We start from the raw sequence: 22,960 nt of genomic DNA on the forward strand, positions 1-22,960 counted from the left end.
AAACAACAGAGGGCCCTTTCATACTGGAATATGTCAACTTTTCTAGATAGTCTTCTTGAAGTACCCCAGGCAATTCAGACAGATTTAATCAAGCTCTCGGTAACTTAGTTAATTTCCTGCTTATCCAGAAGATAGGCCATTCTTCTTAATTAAAAGAAATTGGGTTTTTTCACTTCCTTAGAGAACAAAATATTTCCAGTTGTCACTTTCTGTTCATGGCTGAGTAATTAACTCCCATCTCCAAGGGGTAGGGTGCCTCCTCTCCCTTTAGTGACCAAGCACACTGCTACCAATGTAAAGTGCTTTTACATGGAACATTCCTGTGTATCTGTTTACAATATTCAACAGATTTGATAGAAATTGGAATTAAGCATGTTGGTAGTTTTGGGGTGGCAGTGAGGTTGGAATGATTTAGTTCCAGCTTCCTTCCTTCAAGCACTTTGGAATGAACTTTACCATTACAGGTAACTTAATTCTTTGTATACAAAACAAAAAGTGACCAAGAATTACAAACTTGAGTTGCAAAATGCTCCCTGTAAATGCACAAAAGCCTCGTTTCATCCTAGAAATTACAGCTGCCAGCAAGTGGAGTTGCCAAGCTGGAGTGCTCAGGGCCAGCCTTGACAAAGAAAGCAAAACTTGCCAATGCAGTAGAAGAGTGAGGCTGCTTTCCTACTAGTTCCTCCTCTCCTGGAACTAAAATAAAGGTGACACAACACAAATTTTCCCACAAGTATCTGTAAGGATAAGGACTCTTATTATAGTGGGGATGCTGTACCTTTGAAATTGCATTCTTTTGGGAGCACCACTGTTGTGTTCATCCCTGGATCTTTTCCTAAGCTTGCTTTACTCTGTAATAGTCTGCATGATATTTTCACTTTAGTTCCTTGAGTCTGTAGTGTTTTAAATAAAACAAGTGTATGCCTAGTTTTCAGATGGTAGGATTCTTGGTTTTGTAGGATGCCCCTGAATTCTCATGTAATTGTACCAAATTTATTAATGTTGTTGATTTAAAATCAATTACTAGATATATTCATTCACTTTTCAATGTGTCATTTTTCACTTTTCACAAATCAATCAGCAGAGTATGTTAGTAATTTCAGAAATTGCTAACATACTAATTGCTAACATAGTTTAGAAATACATAGCTTAGAAATAGTTTTTTATTTTAAATTACTAACTCCTAACAATATATGTAAAATACATGAGAGCGAACGCATTTTCAGTATTTAGGATGTCAGCATATTTTATAGGATTGATACCTCAAATCAGTGTGAATGGTCTTTTCTTCTAGCACTTGCTCCTTTTGCTCAATTTTTTTTCCTTTTTCATAATTTACTTTAAGGCCAAAAAACAGGAGAAAGCATTAAATGAATTTGATAGTCAAAACTTTAGTAGGATACTGCACAATGACACTTCATATTGCAAAAGTGGTCACTGACTTGGAATGTGAAAATAGTGGATTTTCTTGTTGTATTTGGAGTAGAACACATCTATAACTGCAATATTTAATGTAATTTATTTTTAAAGGAAATATTTCATGATCATATGTCCCAATCAAAGGGACTGTTCCCCACAGCACAAGCAACAGGCAGAGATTTTGGAGGTACTATGCAGTGGCATTCTATAAAAGTTCGCAGAGAGATGCAAATAACTGTGGTTTTTCTCTCCTTAGTTCATGATGTGCCTACTTCCCTTTCTTGTATCTCCTGCTTCCAGCCCAGATTTCCCATTTTAATATGGAATATGGAGATGTGTGCTCAGAGAGCCGGGGCATGGCACAGTTTCTGACAGTTTGCTTCCTTTGACTGCTTATTTCCATGTTCAGTATGCTTGATCACACAAACAAGTGACAGCTGAAGGAGGCTGCCTTCTATTTTCAAGAGCTTCAAACTTCAGACATTATTGTAACTTCTGCAAAAACCATATAATATGAGCAAAAGCCAAACATTTGGAAGAGTATTCTAAAGCTAAATAAAGGGGATAAACACATTCTATTCCAAATTTCAGGAGCAGCTATGAATTCCATTATGGGTGTAAACTTTCCCACGTCCATTTTTATCTCTTTATCATTTTTTAAATAGATATAAATTCCTCTAATTAGTTTGCCAGTTTCTGGGAGGAAATTGTACTTTTGAGCCATAGTGAGTTTGATTTAAAGCAGCATGGTTCTTAAATTTTTTAATTAGTTTAAAGGGTCTGTACAGTGTTAATTTCTTCCTTACACCACTCTGCACAAGCAGAAAGCAGTCAATAAGAAAAAAAACCCAACACCATCTTCAAAGGGATTTCATTTGATTTCTTGGAAATTCCAGAGAGGAAAGGGTGTGTTGTGTGTTTTCTTCTGCATCTTGGAATAGCTGCTTCTTGAATTAGAGGTAGAGAAATTTTATTTCTAAGTAGAAAGGGACTGGAAAGCTCCTCTTGTCTTTCTCTATCCTATTTTGACCATAGCCTCATCAATATGAATTAATTTTCAACACTGTTTATGTCTTTCAACCTCCAATTAATATAAAAAGATGATTCATAGAAAATATGTTAAATTTGTATTAGTAATATTCTTCTTGACAGCAAAGACTGTTGTTTGCTGGTATTTCCTAATGATTGGGAATATTCCCCAATTACTTGGAAAATTAGGTCACTGAAGGGAGGCAGAAGATGTCTCAGTGACATCCTGCATCAAGGCAGTTGCCCTGATAGGAAGATCAGCTCAATTAAAATCTTAATTTTGCCTCACTTGTCTCAAGGTCGCCAAATAAAAAGTAGTTCACTGAAGTAGTGTAATTGCCTAGATAAAGAATGTGCCTTTTTGAGTACACACTCCAAACTGGAGCTAATTCAATTAGCCAACCTTCTGATCTCTGAGGATATCAGTGAGAGTATATTTCAGATACCTGACACATGGGGCATCTTTCCCCTGAGGTTTCTTTTAATGTGCTCCTTCATCATATATTAAGAAATGAAGTATGTATTCAAAATACTCCTGGACATACTTGTTCTGTATCAGATCCATGTGTTGTGGAATGGTAGAAATCCCTCCTCAAATGCATGAGGCAGGAGCCTTGTCCCTGGCTAACCGGGGCTGTTAGGGACATCACTAATGAAGAGACTCGTACACATGTTGCTTTACAATACTCACTGAGCTCTCCAGAAACCCAGTGGTGTTCACTTAACTTGCAGAATACTCCAGGCTGTGTTCTCCTGTGTGCCAGATTGAGAAGGCAGAGTATCAGAGGAGGAGGACTAAGCCATCTGCACTCTTCAGACAGGCTGTTCAGCGCTGTGTGGGAGATATTTATTACAAATAATGCTGCTGTCCCCCATTTGCCAGGCAGTGAAAAGTCTGTAACAAATCATCTTAGCAGGCACTCTTCATACTGATATGGGCTGTCAAAGCCAGGGATTCAGAATGTATTTCAGAAGAGAAGATACTTCTTAATAACTGTTTGCTAAGCACCCAGAAATATGCCAGACATGCATTCTGAGAGACTCTGTGGTCTGTGTTCACTGCCAGAAATTGATCTCAGCAGTGGATCCCAAAGCAGAGCTGTGTCCCTCCCGTCTCAGACTGAATTAGCACATGGTGAGGAAGATGCTGTAGCAAGGTACAGTTTGATGAGTGTGATAACATGGCTTTTCAACCAGCCCCATTCTTTTGTATGCTTTTCCCAGTATAGTATCTGGCAATGGCCAGCTTTGGATCAGATTTTCTATAACTTCTTTGTAGCTAACAGAGTAAACTCTTTTCAGTTCACATTTGTATAGAGAGTCTTTTAGAAAAATTCTTCTTGAAAACAATTTTCATTTTAAGTAGATAAGCTGAATTATATCAGATTTTTATTTGGGCATCTCAATGACATAAAATCATCAGGTTTTTAACCATGAAATGGACAGGTTTGCATTATTTCAGAATGGTCCTGCTAGCATCACTTCCTTACATCTTTTCCTGCAAGCAAGACTCTGGATGTTCTTGTGAATATATTTCTTTTTGTTTCAGAAATACTCATGCACTGTTTTACTGCATTCATTGTGCTTTTGCTTTTGTCCTTAGCAACTGCTTAGTTAAGTACTTTTTACTTGAAGACTGGATTTTCAGTATTTGTCAGCTTAAATGTGTGAGACCTATCTTGCTTTTTTAGCGTATAGCTGTCAAGAGGACAGAATAATAATGTTCAACTGTTATCTCAAATTTCTGCACATTTTTAGAAAGGACTATTCTCTCTTCATAGCTTGTTTACATACATACAGATGTTTTAAGCTACTCTAGCATGGTTCTTCAAGGCCTAGTTTTAAAATTTTCTTCTCCTTAGAATAATTCTTTGTTTGGTTGCAATGGCTAATTTTTACGTTTGATTTTTGTTTTTAATTATTGTTTGTATTGGGTGTTGTTCTAGAAGGAATTTAAAAATATTTGCCCATCTGAAAGAAAACAGCTGCTCTATGGTGATTGTCTTCTGGCTAGTGGGATTGCAGTTAAAAAAGACATGTGTTATCTTAGATCACAAAATACCCTCTGAAACTTCAACAAAATGCCGTTCTACACTTTTTTCAGCCAAATGGTGCAGGTCTCTTGAGCAGAGAGTGGCTGGCTGTGTGTGATCTGTTCACAGGGCGGTTGGTTTGTGAGCTGGAGTTGAAGGTAAAGAGAACAGCACCTGTGGGACTTCTTCCATACTGTTAGGGCCAAATTCAACTAACCCAGTATGTTGCAGGGGGAGGGAATCCACACTAAGGCCTAATCAGCCATTTTATAAATGTCATTTTTGGCTTTGCATCTCTTTGCTCAATTAACAAAAGCAGGAAAAAAAATATAACAGAGCAAACTTATTTTTGAATGACTGAATGCTTTTATTAAGGTCCTTAAAGTATTTTTCTTAACAAAGGAACACCCGTACCACTATGTCGCAGGTTAATTTCAGAATTCACCTGAAGTTTGTGTTTTTAATATTCCTAGCAACACTCAAAACCAAAAGTTGCAAGGTTTTAAGGTTAAAGGTTTCTTTTCCAGTTCAATTGCTGTCAGCTTTCAAAAATAGTTATCAAACCTGACATATAATTAATTTTATATTTAATCTCTGAAGTCAGAGTTAAAATTTTACACCAGTTATGAAATTGTGGTAATGCATTCATTATTTGCATCACAGAACTTGCTTCCTAGGAAATAGGTGCTGAGAATTTAAGTAGTTGGGAAGCTTCACATTCATTCACTAGTCTTTTTTTTAGCTGCACATTGGCTGGAGAAATAGGTACAAAGGATTTTATCTACAAAACTGTAATTAGAGATTAATGGAAACATGAGGTGCTGTAGATGTTTGCCAGAAATATTTAGTGTCTTATTGTATTTGGCCCTGTCTGAAAGCAAACCTTTGGTTTGCTTGATTTGATATGGACTTGTTGCACTAAAACAAAGACACTTTGTTTAATCTCTGGTGATAATCTATCAATTTCAACCAGTTGGTTGGAGCAATTTTTCTTTTCTTACTTTTTTTTTGAGAATTTGACTTTGCCATTGTATGTAGCTGGGCTTCTGTCTCATGACTGGAGAGCACCCTGGTTAATTCTGGTTTTGTGGTTTTTAATTCCCTCGTGAAATGTTCTATGTAGCATTAATAATAACTTATGCCACTTTACTACTTGGTATGCCTCATCTGTTGCTAATGAATCAGGTGATAGATTTCTTTTCCAAGGTGTTTCTAAATTATAGGAGGGTTGGGATAACTTTTTATTATATTGAGTTTCTAGATTTATGCAGCATGTGCTCCCCTATCTCATGTCTTCTGATCCACTGTTTCTGGAAGAAAATGTTTTTGCTGTTTCAGCTATAGGGAGAGATGTGCTGGCTGATGAACTGACTGCATCAGGAAATGTGCATTATAGCACGCAAATAATTCTTATCACTGAATAAAGACAGTGGTCAGTGTAAAGTCAAGATCTGCTTGAAGGCTTGACTTGAATCTCTTGATTCAGACACTGTTGGGCTCCTGTTCCTAAAATCTGGGGCAAGCGAGTTTCCCACAGCCTTCATCCCATGCCTCCTCCAGTGCTGACCTGAACACACACTTTGTTTTCAGAAATCAAATTTTCCTAGCCTCAGGAAATGAAGTCCACCCCTCATCCCTTAAAGCCACCATGGGACAATTTGACTCACATGCAGCAGCCCAGTTACATTTTCAGGATCTGCTACTATTTTCATTGGCATTCCTTACCTTGTCATATAAGTGGTGCAGAACAGCAAGGACCAGTGTAACAAAATGATGAGAGGTTTTGGGAGAAGTTCAGAGGCAGGAGAGGTAGCTGAGTGCTGTGCAGTTGGACAAGAACAATTTAAGTGTGGCGATTGGTCTTTTAGCTTAGATGCAACAAGCAACAGAAGTGGTAATATTAAACCAAGTTTCTGAAGCATAGTGAAATTATTGTTTCTTTTAGGTAGCAATTTAATGCACCATTTTTGATCTTGTTATAACACTGAGGGGCAATGACAAACTAGTTGAGAAGCTGGAACTGCTATGTACAGCCAAAGCCCAGGAAAAGGCCCAGGTAACACTTAAAAAACCTAACCCAGCCTTACAAAATTCCACATAGATCTTCAGCAGTGTGTAATTCCCCTGATCCTAACTTTTTGAATGCATCAGGTGAAGACCTTTGTTCAACCCTTGGCAGCTGTCAATCACACACCCAGTTGTGGTGATGGGGCTGTGTGATGTGGTCAGTCCTGTTTTCTTCATTGCTGATTTATGTTCCCTTTATCACTTGCTTTTTCATGAGGGTAAGCAATTAGGCTTTCCAAACACTGACATTGTTCTCCATGATTTAGTGACTAACCCTAACTAAGGTGAAGTGAGTTTTGAGCAACTAAAAGCTAAATCAAAACCTTTCAGAACAGTTTTTTTTTTCCTTATTTTCAAAATAAAGTAGCATTTTTGAGAAGAGTTTTTCCTTAGTTGCCTTCTGCTGTATGCCCTGGAATGTAAATATTTTTCTTTGTGTACCCAAACTACAAAAAAACCCACAAAACAAAGCAAGAAAACCCAAACAACTCAGCTATCACTGTATTAATGATCTTTTAAATTCAGAAATTATGGTTAAGGAGATGGCCAGCTAAAATATTTTGTGGGGGCAGACTTTAAAAATAAAGAAGTGATAAAGGAAATTTTTGGGGTAAATATTGTCATTTGGGCACTTCTCTGTGTCTCTTAGGACTACAAAGTGCTTGGAGATCTCAGGCAGTGATAGCACCATCCTCAAGGAGGGTAGTGGAGAAGGGTGGATGCTGATCTGTCTCTGGGACCAGTGATGGGACACGAGGAAAAGGAATGAAGTTGCATCAGAAGAAGTTCAGGCTGGACATGAGGAACAGACTCCTCACCATGAGGGCCCTGGAGCAGAGAAGTGGTCACAGCTCCAAGCCTGACAGAGTTCAGGCAGTGACTGACAGTGCTCTCAGTGGTGTGGTTTAGGTTTAGGTAGTCATGCAACAAGCAGGGAGGTGGACTTGATGATCCTTATGGCTCCTTGCCAACTTGAAATATTCTATAATTCTACACTATATGTGGTAGAACCTAATATTTCATAACACAAGGCACTTTGGCAATTCAAAACTAAACAACATATTAGGTCATTGCATCCAGTTTTCATTGTAGGCTTTTTCAGTCATGTTGCCTATTTTATCAATTTAAGTCATGTTGAGGAGCAAAGTGTTCTTTAAAGCATCTGAAGTTCATCTGTCCATCAGGACTAGCAGCTGCAGCAGCAGTGGAGTGTCCTGTGGGTGGTGGTAATGCTACAGCAATGAAGGCTCGAGCTCAGCAATCCTTCTGACATGGCTGACAGACTCACAGAAATATTTCTGAGTGCCTAAGTCAGATGAGTAAAGCAAGCTGTTTCTATAGCAGTGCACAAGATCTGCATGTTTGTTCCTGGTGTGTGAGTCACTGTGTGAAATACAGCATGTGTGTGTACACTTTATATTGCAGGGAAGCTTTTGTGGTGGTTCAAAAGCATTCTAAATGTTTGCTTAACCTGGATTGGTCTAAAAACACTCTTGTGTGTTAGCCACGTAAATGTGAAGGAAAAGTATGTTAAAATAATATTAAAATTCAAATTAACTTGTTCATATTTCAGTTAACATTTTATCAACTTCTATTTTACAAGAATAACATCTGAAATGATATCAGAAAAGATAACCAGATGCAGAGAATAGCTTACATTACATTAATGCATAGCATGAAAATCCATATGAGGAGAGAATTAGCAGCTGTACGTATGCTGATGTGCATTACAGTAAAAGATAATGAGATCAGCGTCAAAAGGAAAAAAATATTGACAATAGTACGGAAAAAAATAATTTCCTAAAAGCCTTAATAAATAAAGGGGCCAATGTAGCAATTAGTCTTCTTAGTGAGGAAAGGTCTTCCCAATGGCTGATGGGTAACAAAGTGACTTGCCACTCTTCAGGAATGCCTGATGCTCCACTGGTCTTCTACTGTTTAGATTTGTCTTCCTGTTTTGAAATAATTTTAAAGTGTGAAATCTTCTCATTTGAAAATTTTTATTGCTTATCGTGATTGTTTGACTTTATTCCCCATGGTGTTGGGCTATACTTCATCACTGGAAATGCAAGAATTTTATGGAGAAGTGGAAAGGTATAGCTTTTTTAAAGTGCTGCAGCTTTGTTTCATTAAAGAAAGAGTAAAGCCATAGATGTGAATGGTTCGTTTCAGTGTCCAGACTAGGAAATCTTAGGGGATTTTTTCATCAGGCACGTGGACTAAATTGGGGCATCCAAAATCAAAGGATATGACATGTTTTATTCTGAAAATCTTGGCCTGTCTTTAGTTGAAAGACTATGGGGTTTATATTTTTAAATCAGAAGCCTGAATTTGATTCTACTTCCTTTTATCTAGTACATTAGTCTATAACAGTACTTGGTGTGACAAACTGTGAAATGGAGAAAAATTCAAACTAATGGAAAAAGGTTTTCACTTTTGAGGGCAAAATGGTTTAGGAGCTGGACTCTTAAAAAAAAGATAGTTGTCTTAAAATTGCTATGAAAAGTGCAAAAGAAATTGTTATTTCCGAAATGAGTGGGATTCTTCACTGTAATTCAACAAAAACATTCTCATTACATTTTTGTTCTTTTATATATAACGCTTTTATTATTTGATTTGAGGTGACTCTGAGAATAAACATCTTCTGACATGAGGTCCTTTTGCTTTTGTTAGTTTTGCTGTTTCTGCTGGTTCCAGTTGGTATCTTCTTCAAAGTTTTATCTCAGTGAATGTGACCTGGCTCTCTAGCTTTAATTGAAATCACCTTTTAATTCTTTCTTTCTTTTGTAGTCCTGTTTTGCAAAGATGTAGGAATGTGTATTTATGGTAATATTTAATGCCCTGTATCTTTCAGAAGTTCATTAGCTTTTTATTTTATGATGAGAAGCCCATATGCACATGGCAAATTGCTGTTTGCTGCTGCTGTACATGCAGACAGTAGTGCTTTCTAGAAAACATTCTTAAACCTCTAAGGTCTTGCCATCATTGTACATAAGTCGTTCTCTTTTTACAATCTTTAATCCCATGCAAGTTTTTTTCAGTTTTAATAAAAATACCCTTTGAGATTAAGGATTTTTTTTAAACTTTGTTGTCCCTTTGATAGGATATGTGCTCTATATATGTGGAATTAATTCTAAAGAGTTAAAAAAAATATTAAGCTTATAAAATGAAGCTCTCAAACTGAGGGAGTTGCAGAGCTTTGTTTGTTTCTTTCTGGGTTTTTTTTTTTTCCTAATAAGCTTCCTTGTGCACATATATTATGAAAAAATTTCCTCTTGACACATAAAATGTACCAGTTGCAGCATGCTCACTTAAGTCACGTTCTTTCTGTATTTTATTTTATTGTTCCAGTTCAGTATGTGGTCCAATTCTGCACATTGTTCAGTGGTGGTGTGAAGATGAAATTGTTCAATAACAATCATCAGTAGTACTGCAGTGCTTAAAATAGCAACAGAACTCTTTTATTGAGCCGTGAATGGAGTGATAACTAATAAGCAAGCTTTTGAGGTCTCTTGATATTAAAAATATGAGTACATATTTAAATATTTTAAAAGATTGTTTGCATATATAAAAAGGTGGTTTTCTGACTGGCTTTGAAGACTGAAAGTTATCTGGCAGAAAAGGAAGAGCATTCTTTACAGAACCACAGTATGAAGTGTTCAAAGCTTCACAGAACTTTCACGGTGCAAATGTCAAAGGGCTGTGTACTTGTAAATCCTGAGCCTTTTGCATGATTATCTGCATGAGGTATTGTAAAAGTGAGAATATTCATTTGCTACCGTGGGCATTGAGATGAGATGAAATGTGTATTCATGTATCAAATGACTCCAAACCTTGTTGGGTTTATAGGTTTGGGGTTTCATGTAACCTTCTCAGATTTAGACAGTTAAACAGTTGAGGAAATTCTAGTTACTGCCACAGATACCTGTATTGTTTGAAAAGTTTATAGCCCAATTTTTGTTCCTTTTTGAACATCAGAGATATGGAGGGATAGTTGTATCTTGCACATGATTCAAAGCCAGGTTAAATGGAGCTTTAAGCAATCTGGTCTAGTAGAAGATTTTATGAAGATTGATCTCAGTATTACAAGCGCTAGGTAATTTCAAGACTTCATTAAAGCTTGTCTTTGTCTCAGAACATCTACCTAATATATTAGAATGTCATTAATTTTGGTTCACACATCAGAAGGGGGATGTAAGTAGTACATATCCTTATAATTACCCATCTCTTTGAAATACATATTTTGTTTGAAAACATTTTGAACCATGTAGGAGATTATCTATTTCAGACATATTTTGAAGAGGGTTGAAGCTTTATTAATATTGTTGTCGCTTATCTGACTAGTTGATTATAGTAATAAAGATCAGTTTCCCAATATGTGAATGTAGCTTTGCAAATTTTTTAAAAAATACTTAATTCCTCTAATTTTAATTTTAAAATTGAGTAAAAATTCTCATATGGAATTGAATGTGTTGGGCTGACATATTTTCGTTTTCTGCATTGACTTAGCTGTACTTTCTGTGTTTATTTTATTGGACGATAGAACTGTGTATTGTACAAGCTGAGTTGGTGCCAGCATAATATTTCCAATAAGTTGTTTAATCACTGAGCAAGCCTACTTTCAAACTGGGCAATGAGCCCATTGCCAGTGTGCAGTACTGGGTTAGAATAACTCAACAATTAGACTGGTTGTGTTTAAAAAGCATCCTGACTCAAATCAGCTGTAACTCTTGGACAGGGTAGTTAAGTATGCCAATAATTTTTTAACATCATCAGAAAAGAACTTTCATTTTTTATTGGTCTCTAGAGGCCATCAGCACTTTTTCACCCTAAGAGTTTGTTTTAGCACCAAGGAAAATTTGCTGTTTTCACGATTTTCCCAGCCTCAGTTGGCTTACATTGGAAAAAAGCAGAGCTCAGAGTTGAACCTCAGAGCTCAGAGTGTTTTTGGAGGAACTCATAACACTGACTGGTCATATGCCACATAATTTGAACATAAATATATCACAAAGAGATACGTTCTTGATCATGCTTTTGTTATGAGTTCTGAAGAAAATATTAAAGAAGGGTTGTTTGTGATCTGTTCTAAAAGTATTTCTGAAATACAGAAGAAACATTCTTCCCTGTCTGTGTGGATAACATACCAGATCTGAAGCTGGTATATCATTCTGTTTTCTAAACAGTAAATTAAAGAGCCATTTCTACTACTTGCATGATGTTTTGGGGGCATCTTGAAACCAAAGAATCTGTCTTTTATTCCAAAATCCAAACTCCAGATATAATTATAGAGAAAAGGGCTGAGGAAGCAAAACTAGCCTGTTTTGTTTTGATTGGACTAAAAGTTTAGACTTAAGTTCTCTGTGGTCAGGAGGCTGAGATTAAAGGGTCTGTAATTAGATTCAATACTCCATGTGTCTTAATGCCCTGAAAGGCCAAACCCTGTCTGCAGGCAATGGTAGCTGCCAGGATCATCAAAAATAGTCCATAGATGCAAGTGAAAAGGAAATGATACACACTTTCTCAAATAGTTTATTCTTACTTTTCTTGTTTGTGTAAGAAGAAAGGTTAGGAAATTCCTCAATATATCAAGAAAACAGATAGATCTTGAGGTTGAAAAGAAATTGTTTTACCTCTAGAAACAGATTGCCTAATTCTTGTAAGTAATCCTCTATATTCAAGTCGTGTTTCAGTAGTTTTCCTTTTGCTCCTCCTGTTTTCCTCACGTTAGATACAGTGGTACCCAAAGCAAAATGGGTTATTGGATTTCTCTGGTTTTATATATACGTGTGTGTGTGTGTGTGAACAGAGAAGAGAATTCTTCCCCAAAGTCAGAAGAGGACAGGTGCATCTTTTTTGATTAATAGTTTATACCAAATAATAAATAATGCTTTTGTTTCAGAAATTTTCTAGGCTAGGTTAATAGTAATGAGCAAAATGAAGCCTTCTTTTGGCTGAATTAACAGTGGAGAGTAATGCTTGAGAATGAGTTTGGTGCCGGTGACCTTGCACAAAGGAAGTGGTGGCACTTGATGGTGCCACTGATCCCTGGCCCAGCTGCTCAGCACCAGGGCTGATGGAAACTGCTCTGGACCACGCTCTGAGTGCTCCTCTCTTTTGCAGGCAAGTTAAGGATCAAAATAAGAAAGTGGCAAATCTGAAGCACAAAGAACAAGTGGAGAAAAAGAAGAGTGCACAGATGCTGGAGGAGGCCAGGAGACGAGAGGATAACCTTAACGACAGCTCCCAACAGCTACAGGTAACATGGGAATTGATTAATGCCCTTGGGATAATGAGCCAGGCTGAGCTGCCTGGCTCTCCACTCTTCCTCCTGATCTGTTTTCATAGCTGTTACCTAACAACTTTGTTCCTGATTGTTTAAAAGGACACATCTATCCTACAGCATTTCAAAGAAAGCAGCTTCTCTCAATTGCCTTCATATCTTACTCAATTTTCATAAGAGGAAAATGTACTTTTAACTGTCTGCTTGGTTATGAAGTGCATTGTTGAAATAATTATATCAATTCCATACTGAGATTGGGTGTGACATATCTTTTTTCTCTGCTTTTCTAACAGCCTTTTTCTTTAGCTGTTTTGTCTATTTTCCCAGCTGGTTTTGCCTTATACTGGTGTCTTTTCTTCAGTAAATGAAAGATAACCAAGTAAGTATTCTTAGAGAAAGCTGGAGTTATTGTAGGGTAACTGGAGGACCACGTTTTCTATGTGTAGTCATCCTTGTTTACCTCATGAATTCTTGGTGTGCTTTCTGGTCCGTTGGCTTTATTTCTGAAATGATCATGCTGCTGCCCCACAGAGTTACCTGGTTACCTCAAATCTGCCCAGGCGTAAGAAAGTCACTGGTATAAAAGCAAGTCAAATATTTCTCAATGTGCTGTGTGTTGAGATGAGCTGCAGGAGGTTTATCAAATGGTAAGTTTTCAATTGCTGTCATAAAAATATTAAACTACTGGCATGGAGTACAGCAAACATACCATGATGCAAAGTGTGGAGATAATAGGCATTTTGACTGTGTTTTCTTTAATTTACAAAAATAACTTTTTTTTTAGTGAGTGAAAATAAACATGGAAACTACACCCTACTTTGTAGTCTTTCATTCTGTTAATCTTTAAAGAGCAAGCCTTTCTTTGTTTTCCTTTGCCTAGGTTAAGTCCTGTTTCTTTTTATCAGCCACATATCTTAATACATCTACAGTGAAGACACAGAATACATCCTAAGGGTTCTCTAGTAAAGATAAATTCTTGCCTTATTTCAAACAGATACTCCTTTCCTTTGTTCTGTGGGATGCTGGGGGGATGTTTTCAGCTAAAACTTTGAAAGAACCACAGAAACACGTGACCATGGAATGGTCTCAGATACACCATTTTGTGGTTTTCTCCATCAACTCCAGTCCTGTATGTACTGGGCAATGAAATAGTTAAGTTCCAAGTGTATGAAAATGATTTCATAACTGCAGACCTTTATAAAAGGCGGGAATGTGGGATTTCTACATCTGCTAATGGGTTTTGTGGCTGTAATGCTGTGGCAATTCACAAGGCTCTCGTTATGTGGCAGCTCTGTTTAAATAACACAGTCCTCCTGGTATTAGAGAAATGTCTTTAAAAATTCCTAAAACTACTACAATATTTGGTTAGATTTCCAATCTGCATTTGAGTAAATCTATATATCAAGTCTGAAAAGACAGCTGGTGCTTCACATTCGCCTTGCAATTACGTGGGTGGTGTATTTATTGAATGACACCATTCCATCAGACCATCGTCTTTGTTTTTATGTAGCACTTCAAGATTTTAAAAGGGATGGCTTCCTTTTCTGGCTCCCCCCCACCCTCCCCCAGTTATTCTTTCCCTTTTAATTTTCCTGTCTTCTTCACGTATGTAATACACTGCAAAAAGCATCAAATTTATTTTTTCTCAGCTTCTATTTGCATACTGAAACCACTTCTTTCTTTCTTTCTTTCTTTCTTTCTTTCTTTCTTTCTTTCTTTCTTTCTTTCTTTCCTTCTTTTCCTTCTTTCTTTTCTTTTCTTTTCTTTTCTTTTCTTTTCTTTTCTTTTCTTTTCTTTTCTTTTCTTTTCTTTTCTTTTCTTTTCTTTTCTTTTCCTTCCTTCTTTTCTTTCTTTCCTTCCTTCTTTCTTCTTTTAAAAGAAACAGTAACTTGTGTACAATGTTTGTACTACATAGCCATGAACAGAGAGTGATATTTCAGTTACTGAGAACTGTAAGTTCTGGCAAAGCTATTTAAACCAGTTTCTGGTACATCAAGGACATGGTACAGCTTTGGTGGTAGCATTGAGGCAGCTTTTGCTCAGAAAAATATGGTGGAAAAAAATGGTGCTGCTTTATATCAGAGTTCTTTAAGAATATATAGCTTCCCTTGCAATTTCTTATCCAATTCTTTACTTATAAAGTGTTTTAAGCAGTTGAGAGATTATAGATATAAAAAGATGAATAGCATGGATATCTTTACCTTTTCTCATGCAGGTTTTCCACCTAGAGATCTCTGTAGAGCAGTACATAATTTTTTGCAGTTTGCTTATGTTGTGTTTTATTCTGCACTGGTGTCTGTGCTTTCTGTATAGTTATATGCAAGTTTTTACAATATTAAAAATAGACATTATTAAATGCATTAAATAATTTTAAGATTGAAGTGTAATGTGATAGTCAACATTGAAGTGTGCAAGTTACCATGGTATTAATGTTGCTGGATTTTCCCTAGTGCTTTTCCTGCTTTTGTGAACATAATTGTCCTGTTTGGGTGGGCTCGATTTTAGAGAGCCTTTCCCCATATTCAGCACAAGGCTGAAGGGAATGCTTTTACTCACAGATGAAAAAGGTCTGTATGCTCTAATGAAAATATCAGGTTAAGGTAAAATATGGAGTGTTTAATGACAAGTGACAGGTTCAATAAAAGCTCCTTCCTTTAGAAGAGCCCTCTGCTTATAGCCTACCTCTCTCAAGGACTGCAACATTTTGGTTTCCTGGAAGTAAAATTTACCCAGGACCACATTTCAGTTTGTTAGTTGTGGAGACCTGTCTTCTCTCTAGGCTCTTAAAGGGCACTGCCTTGTAATTGATTTTAAAAAAATTAAACCTGAGAGAACTGTAGATATTTAAGTTGGGGTTTTTTTTGGTTTTTTTTTTGTTTTTTGGTTTTTTTTTTATGCAACCATTGTTGGCTTTGGGGTCAGGACACACAAGCACCAATTTCAGATAATTTTGGTCTTGGTGGTTTTGGCTGGAATTAATAATAAGCCATTATGAAATGCTTAAAAATATATGATCTGCATGTTCTTCGGTTGACCGTCTGCAATCCAGTCAAATAAACACGCTCCCGAGCACACAGTGCCCTGCTCTCCTCTCTGTCCCTAACAGGTCTGTGGTTTCTTTCTTCCTGAGGCCAGTAACAAAATGTTCGCTTATTCACAGAGCTCTGATGATGGAAATTTGGTATTTTTGGGAGTGGGGGAAGAATGAAAACCATAATGTCTCAATTCTAGTGAGATGGATAAATGGCTTTCCAAATTTGTCTTTTCCTCCTGGGTTCCCTTAAACCACAACTCTCCAGAGATCTGAGAGGCTGATGAGTGTCTGATCTATAAGAAGGATAAAAAAACAAACAAACTGTTGGGTTGGAGTAGAAAATTTTTGCTTGAAGTGACTAAAGCTTGGCTATTGTGAAAAATAATTGATATGCTGTTTAGTCCTAGAAAGGTAACATTTACTGAAAATTCATTATATTTGAATAGATAGTCCAAGCTGGCTTCTGAAAGAAAGAATGCCTATTTTCTTGTTTTATCACTCTAGCATCTTCTGAAGTTTTTCCAGAACTTTCAGACTATCCATGCTGTGGGTTTGTGTACTATTGGATCTGTGTTGCAGCAGGTGTCCATCAGTCTCTAATTGCTGCTGACAAACTGTATGTCCAGATGATGTGTAAGGTGTGTTTGAGTGATTTAATGAGCGACTGTAGAAACCAAGTAAACTTACTAGTTCTTTTTTTCTTTTTCCACACCCAAGTTTAGATAATATTCCTAATCCATGAACTGTAGGTGCAAGTATATGCTGTTTGTTTCTTGTGATAGTGTATTTCTTTTATCATATTGGAAAAATCTGTCCTTCCAGTGGAAAGAGCTCTACTTTTAATAGAAACAAATATGCAACTTTATGTTCAGTCGTATTTTTACTGTGATCCAGGCGAAGCTCAGTGAAATGGACAGATAAGCAAATATCTTCTCATCAAATTAACTTCTAAATTCATTAAATATCAGCCACAATGCCCCAAGACTGCCAAGTGTATTAGAGGCATTTGCACAATGCCCTCAACAACGTGTTTTAACTTTTGCCAGCCCTGAGTTGGCCAGGAGCTTGGGCTGGGTGGTTGCTGGAGTAGCTTCCAGCTGAAGTAGTCTGTTGTGGTTAACTGTTTGTTATGAGGCACCACTGCACGTGCACACAGTCAGTGCCAGCACTCAAAAACCTGAAAACCCAAGTGGAGCCCAGTACATCTGAGCTTAGATTACTAAGGAATTTCCTCTTGATATGCTGTGATTGGATCTTGAAGGTGGGGTAGATGAAGTTTTTTCATCTCATCTCTTGACATTAATACTACACCATAACGAAAATTATGTTATGTTCTCTTTTGGCTATTAGAAAAGCAATATTCCTAGTTAATCTCTGAACTTGCTTTTGGACAGAGAGTACAAAATCTCTGAAGAAATGGTTAAAGTAAACCTTTCTAAACTTAAAAGTTCAAGATCTTCTCGAAAACTTGCATCAGATTTGAAGCAAATTGGTTGTGCTAGTTTAATATGTTAGGTGTTTTCCTGGGATAAGTGACTTTGAAGTGTGGAGTTCCTGGCTAATTTCTCTTCCATTTAAACCATTGCCATATCAGATTCCAGCCTTGCCTGCCAGATGAGTACAGCTCAACATGTTACAGCCCAGAAAACAGTCAGCTGCTCCATTTCAGCCTGGCAGAAATCTATTCTTTAAAGCCATCTTGCATCTGCAGAGAGCAGTCTGACATATCAAACATGCATCTTCTCACTGAGCTTGGCTGCACCTTTGGGAATTACTCAGATCTAAATGTTCTTTTCCTCTCTCTTCCTCTCCCAGTGCTTTTTAGACCTTAATTACATCATGGAGAGGTTTTTGCCTCCCTGTCCCTGGGTAATTCCCTGTGCTGCCCAGCCTTGGGGTGTCAGTATTCCTTGGGCCTGACCGGGTGCCATCAGACTTAGGCAAGTGGCTGTAATATCACTGCATTCAGGTCTAGGTCATTCTCATCCTGTCCTCCAGGACACAGCTCATGGCATCAGTTGCTGAAAGGATACCAATTCACTTTGCAATTAATTTTTACATATTTTTTTAATATTTTTTTGAAAGGATGAGGGTATTTTGTCAGTTACCAAATAGGATGAAACTTAATATTGTTACATGTTCTCAATAATTTAGCTAAATGTGGTTCTGAGGTAATGTGAGTCAGTGTTTTACTGTCTGCTTCTCAGTGTTATGTGGGACTTCTGTTAGTGAAAATGCAGCAAGTATGAACAAATACAGGCTCAAAAGATCAATTATACCTCATAAAAATGTAACTGAAGTAATTGTATGCAAATTTTTCTTCCTATTTTATTTGGACAGTGGTAGCCAATAGGTAGTTCTGGGATCAACTTACCCTCCAGCTCTTTCTCTCAGAGATTCTGTGACAGCTGGCTTTTCATTACAAAACAGGATATACATATGCAGTAGAGACATCAGTATGCATCATGATTCATTAGTGATGTAATATTCCAGTAGGAATTTTCATTTCCATCAGCTTTTGCAATACATTACAGAAAATATAGTGTTCACAAACTTTTCATTCTGCATGTGTTTGGAGGGTTGTGATTTTCAGCACCATGTGTTGCAGCTAGTATAGAAACAGAACACATATTTAACCCTGGCAGATGCTTTGAGAAAAGCTAGCTCTTGTTCTGATCATGCCATAGCCTCTGTCAAGAGAGCTTTTTCTTATCTTTCCTGGATGTCTGTGAGAAGTTCCAAAAATGATGACCTTTTAGCTACACATTTCATCACTTAGAGTAAGGGGAGGTTTCTTGAGGGGAGGTGAGGAAGAATTAATTTGAATTGTAGCCCTTTTTTGGGAATTAAAAATCATAATTAAGCCCTTCTGAATACATCTACTTTTACAGCATAGATAGTGCATGAATGATGAATAGACAGCCTCACTTCGTTATATATGTGTGAAATAATACAGTAATTATAGACAAGACTCAGTTATTCTTCATTTGTAATGCTCTTACTGAAGAAGGGCTTAGACATTTTCACAGAGTTAATGCCTTAATCATTTTTATCATTCAGCTACACAGAAACAGGACTGAAAAGTTCATTGGACAGTGGAGGAAGACTGCATAGTGCTAAAAATCAGTGCATAATTTGAAATAGCACTATTGTAACATTATATTTTCATGTAAAAGTTGCACTGTTGGATTTCCATCCCAGCAAGACAGTAGAGCGTCTAAAAATGAGCTTCTGTCTTACAAAAAAGGTTTCTCCTCTTTTCTGTATTGAAATGATAAAGTACAATGTGGATTTTAAAGAACGGCATGAAGATTTGCTAACAGATTGCCAGAACAAGGTAAGAAAAGTGTCTTGACAAACAAGAAGTCCCACAGCATCTGCTCAGATGAGGTCCTGTTCCTGGAGACATCAGTCCTTTTTGTCTCTTATGCTTTCACATAAAAAGTGTGCGTGGTGGACTCTGCAAGACAGTAATTCAACAGTAATTCTCCTTTTACTTAGAGGAAGCTCATCAAGACAAGCTTTCATGGACATTAAAACTTAGGAATATTTACCTGGGTCTGTTTCCAATACCGGTTTCCAGCTTCTCCTTATAGAAATCTGATACCTATTTCTCCAAACAGCTGCATACAAAGTATATGGTAGTAGGGGTGACTGTTAAAAAAGTTTATATTTACCTGTCTCATTTCTTAGTTTTCTTGGATTTGTTAAGTTTGGTGCTTTAGCATTCTTAAAATGTGAGCTGTGATCCACAAGCAGACTGTGGGGACAGTCATGTCTCCAGTTTTTTTGAAGCCATTTTTCTGATGATGATTTGCAAGGTCTAACTAACTTGATTTTTGCTCATGTGTGAAATATTGCATGCTGAAGCACCAATGAAAAATATATACTTTTGAACATGGAAAGCAATTTATCTCAAAAATGAATTGTAAAAAGAAGGTGCAGCCTTTTTCTCTGTCTAAAATACAGTATCAGAATAAATACATGGCCTTGTTCTTAATTTGATGTGGCAGTTCTTACAGAGACAGAGTCTGTCATTCTTCATAATTGATGTTTATGACATTAAATCCGTTGTTAAGGAATTACCTTCTCTTGTGTCTGACCAGGAGGGAGTGCTCCATTCAGAATTCTTGTTACCATAACATTTACAGAAAGAAAGTTTGAAGGGCCCTGGCAGTTGTAATGGAGAAGCATTTCCCTGGATAGACATTTAGCCATCTGCTCTATCAGTTTTCACTTTATGGTTTGGTTTAGTTTACCATACATTTATTATGTTCAGGTTAGATGAATTCATTGCTCTCACATCTTTAAAAAAGATGAACCATTTGACTTTGTCTTCTTATGTAAAGTAAAAATTGGACAGCTCTACAGTTTTGAACAGACAGCTGGAAAATTTTCGTGGAAGTCACTATTTACAGCTAGCATTAGGCAGTCTCCCAGTTATCCCAGTATTTCCCTTAACTGCAAATTGAGATTTGTAGTGAGAGAAAGCCATTATATGGCCTGAGAATTTTTAATAGAGGAAAGAAGACTCCCTGCATCCTAAGATTTTTTGGTGATCCATCAGGAGTATTATTCCCCAGACACACTTTCACCCAGTCTTTTGTGCCAAAACATGATGTGTCAGTGGAAGATGAAACCTGCTATTTGTGCTCTTTCCTGTTTGGCAAAGGGAAGGGTTGGTACCCTTCATGATATGCCAGAAACTGAGTACAGTAAGGACTGCACTGCTGAATGCGTGCCAACAGCCTTAACCACTGGATGTTTTTTGCATAGGCTTTTTTCCCCAAGATTAGTATCTGAGTTCAAACTGCTTTCCTAAAAGCTGTCAGAGAGATTAATGTATCTGTTGACAACATGGTGTGGTTCCTGTGAGGAGGTCTCTCCTGAGAGTAGAAAACATTGAGGGCCAGATTTAAGCAAAACAATAGGAGCACATTGGAGGGGAAGAACAGCTCTCTTTTCATTTTGGTGTCTTATTTCATGAGCCTGAGAAATGGTAATAAATTTGCATTTTTTCCTTCTTCGTGATTTTTTTTCTGTCTCTCTCATAAGGTTTTTCTTTTTTTTTACTTGCTGTGTTGAAAGTGGTTTCTAACTCATCTCTCCCCAAGAATAAAAATGCCCAATTGCCATGGCTCATTTCATAGTCTCATTGTTTAATAAAATTGCTATTCTGTTTTATTCTTCTTTTGCACAATAGAAAAAGAAAGGGAGATGGGGCGATGATGGGGACCTCAGAAAGAATTCAGGGCCTTTTTAAAAAATAATTCATGTGGATTTTTTTTTTGGTTCTATACTGTGGGAACAAATACTCAAGCATTTCCTTAAAAATATTTCCTCTAATTAATTTCAAATAGTACTAAACCTAATTAATTTCATTCTAAATCAGTATTTTTCTTAAATCTTGCTTACTAAACTGCCCAAATTGATGTCACCCTTAAGCTACTTTTTTTCTATATAGAAATCAATGTATTCTGTCTTAAATTTTTCTCTTTGCCTAAAATTTACATGTTCTTAGGAGGTATCAGAGCAACTGCTCTTACTGTGATGTGCAAATATTAACTGGAATTGAGACTTAGGCTGCAAATTGTGTTCAGAACTGACAGAAGGTTGTAACACACTAAAAGTCATCACCAGTCCGTTCATCTCCTTAGTTTGGTTTGATGTGCACTCAGATCTCAATGCAGGCGTGGGAAAAACTTAACTATATTGGTATCACTTAGTCTGTGACTGAGGACTAAATGAGGATGATATTAACATTCCTGGAGATGTCTGTAGTCAGTTCAGATTCATCAGCAAATTCATTTAGAACATTATGTTGCTTTCCTTGCTTGTGTTTGAATTCTTCCTAAAGTTTGATAATTTTGGGGTCAGATGATTTTCCAAAGCAGGGCATGAAAAGCGAGGAAATAAAAGTTGAAGGAACCTGGTGTCCCAGCAACAGGTATCCATGTCCTTCTAGAGCACAGCTGAAAAATGGCAGGTGTAATATTTTCTCCAAATGAGACTAAATTTTTGTGCAATTGCAAATTATATTTATTGATTTATTCAGGATATTTAAATGAAAGATAATCTATATAGCTCCACAAGTACCTGATAACTGGAACCCATGGATAAAAGAGCAGGTGAAATTCATAAGAAGAGCAGGCATAAGTATATATTTATTTATATATGTCAGGAGAAGCAATCTTAAATATGTGTGCACAATGATGGGTTCTGATTGGCTCTATTACCATAGGAGAGCAATCTCAGAATTAGAATAAATAGTTTTATGAAAATGTTATTGGTTAGGAGGACTATTAAAAAGCCATTTGAGAAGTATCAAACAGCAAACCAGAGAATGCTGCTGTGCCACTGTGTGCATGAGCAGTGCATTCTCCCTCTGAATAATGTGCAGTGATGCCAACCTTCCGCCTCAGGAAAGGATGTGGCAAACACAGGAGAGGTAAAGGCAAGGAAGAAAATAGTAAACATAAGGACAGGCTTCTGTTCAAACAGATATTAAATGAAATTAAATTCTTGAACATGGAAAAGAAAAAGTGAAGATGAGAGCCAGGGAGTACTTTTTCCTGCTTTGCAGACTGAGAATAATCGAGGATCATTTTGGAATGTTTGGGACTAAAGGGAAACAATAACTGTTTTTCACATTCCTTTGAACTAGTTCAGGCTTTTATAGAAACAATTGGAGTTTTCATACAAAGGAGTGAGAATCTCTCAGAATGTGAAATGTTTCCATTTTCTCATTCTTTTGGGTTTTAAGCCAGTTAATTTTAATAGTGATTTTTATGAATGTTATATACTGAGTTGCCTGTTTAAAGCTACTGTCAGTGTAATACTGCAAATACACAAATGAGAAGCTTTCATCTTCAAACACCTTATTTCACTCTTTTCAAGCTCTCTGTTTTCTGATTACATTACTATTTAATTGTCAAATTTTTACATTTTTTTTGTACTGTATTCTGTTCTCATTGTTTTCAAATGTATCCTTATTCTCTGGATACAGTGGAACAGCAGATCAGACATTTACTAGTAAAGATAATGAGAACAGCTTTAATATTTTAAGCCAAGCATTTCCATAAATTATTATGTCTGTTT

The 22,960-nt window shown here is 36.8% G+C and overlaps 1 protein-coding gene across 7 annotated transcripts in view; it reads left to right on the forward strand.

The window, feature by feature from the left end:
* Positions 1 to 22,960, forward strand: part of ERC1 (ELKS/RAB6-interacting/CAST family member 1) — a 277,845-nt gene that overhangs the window by 132,181 nt on the left and 122,704 nt on the right. For all 7 annotated transcript variants that reach the window (XM_041484357.1, XM_041484358.1, XM_041484360.1 and 4 more), the window contains one exon: positions 12,669 to 12,804. In XM_041484357.1, the coding sequence (XP_041340291.1) occupies positions 12,669 to 12,804 (136 nt within the window). The remainder of the gene's footprint in view (positions 1 to 12,668; positions 12,805 to 22,960) is intronic.

The sequence above is a fragment of the Pyrgilauda ruficollis genome, unplaced genomic scaffold (genome assembly GCF_017590135.1).
Source record: "Pyrgilauda ruficollis isolate IOZ18807 unplaced genomic scaffold, ASM1759013v1 scaffold66, whole genome shotgun sequence".
Lineage (NCBI taxonomy): Eukaryota > Metazoa > Chordata > Aves > Passeriformes > Passeridae > Pyrgilauda > Pyrgilauda ruficollis.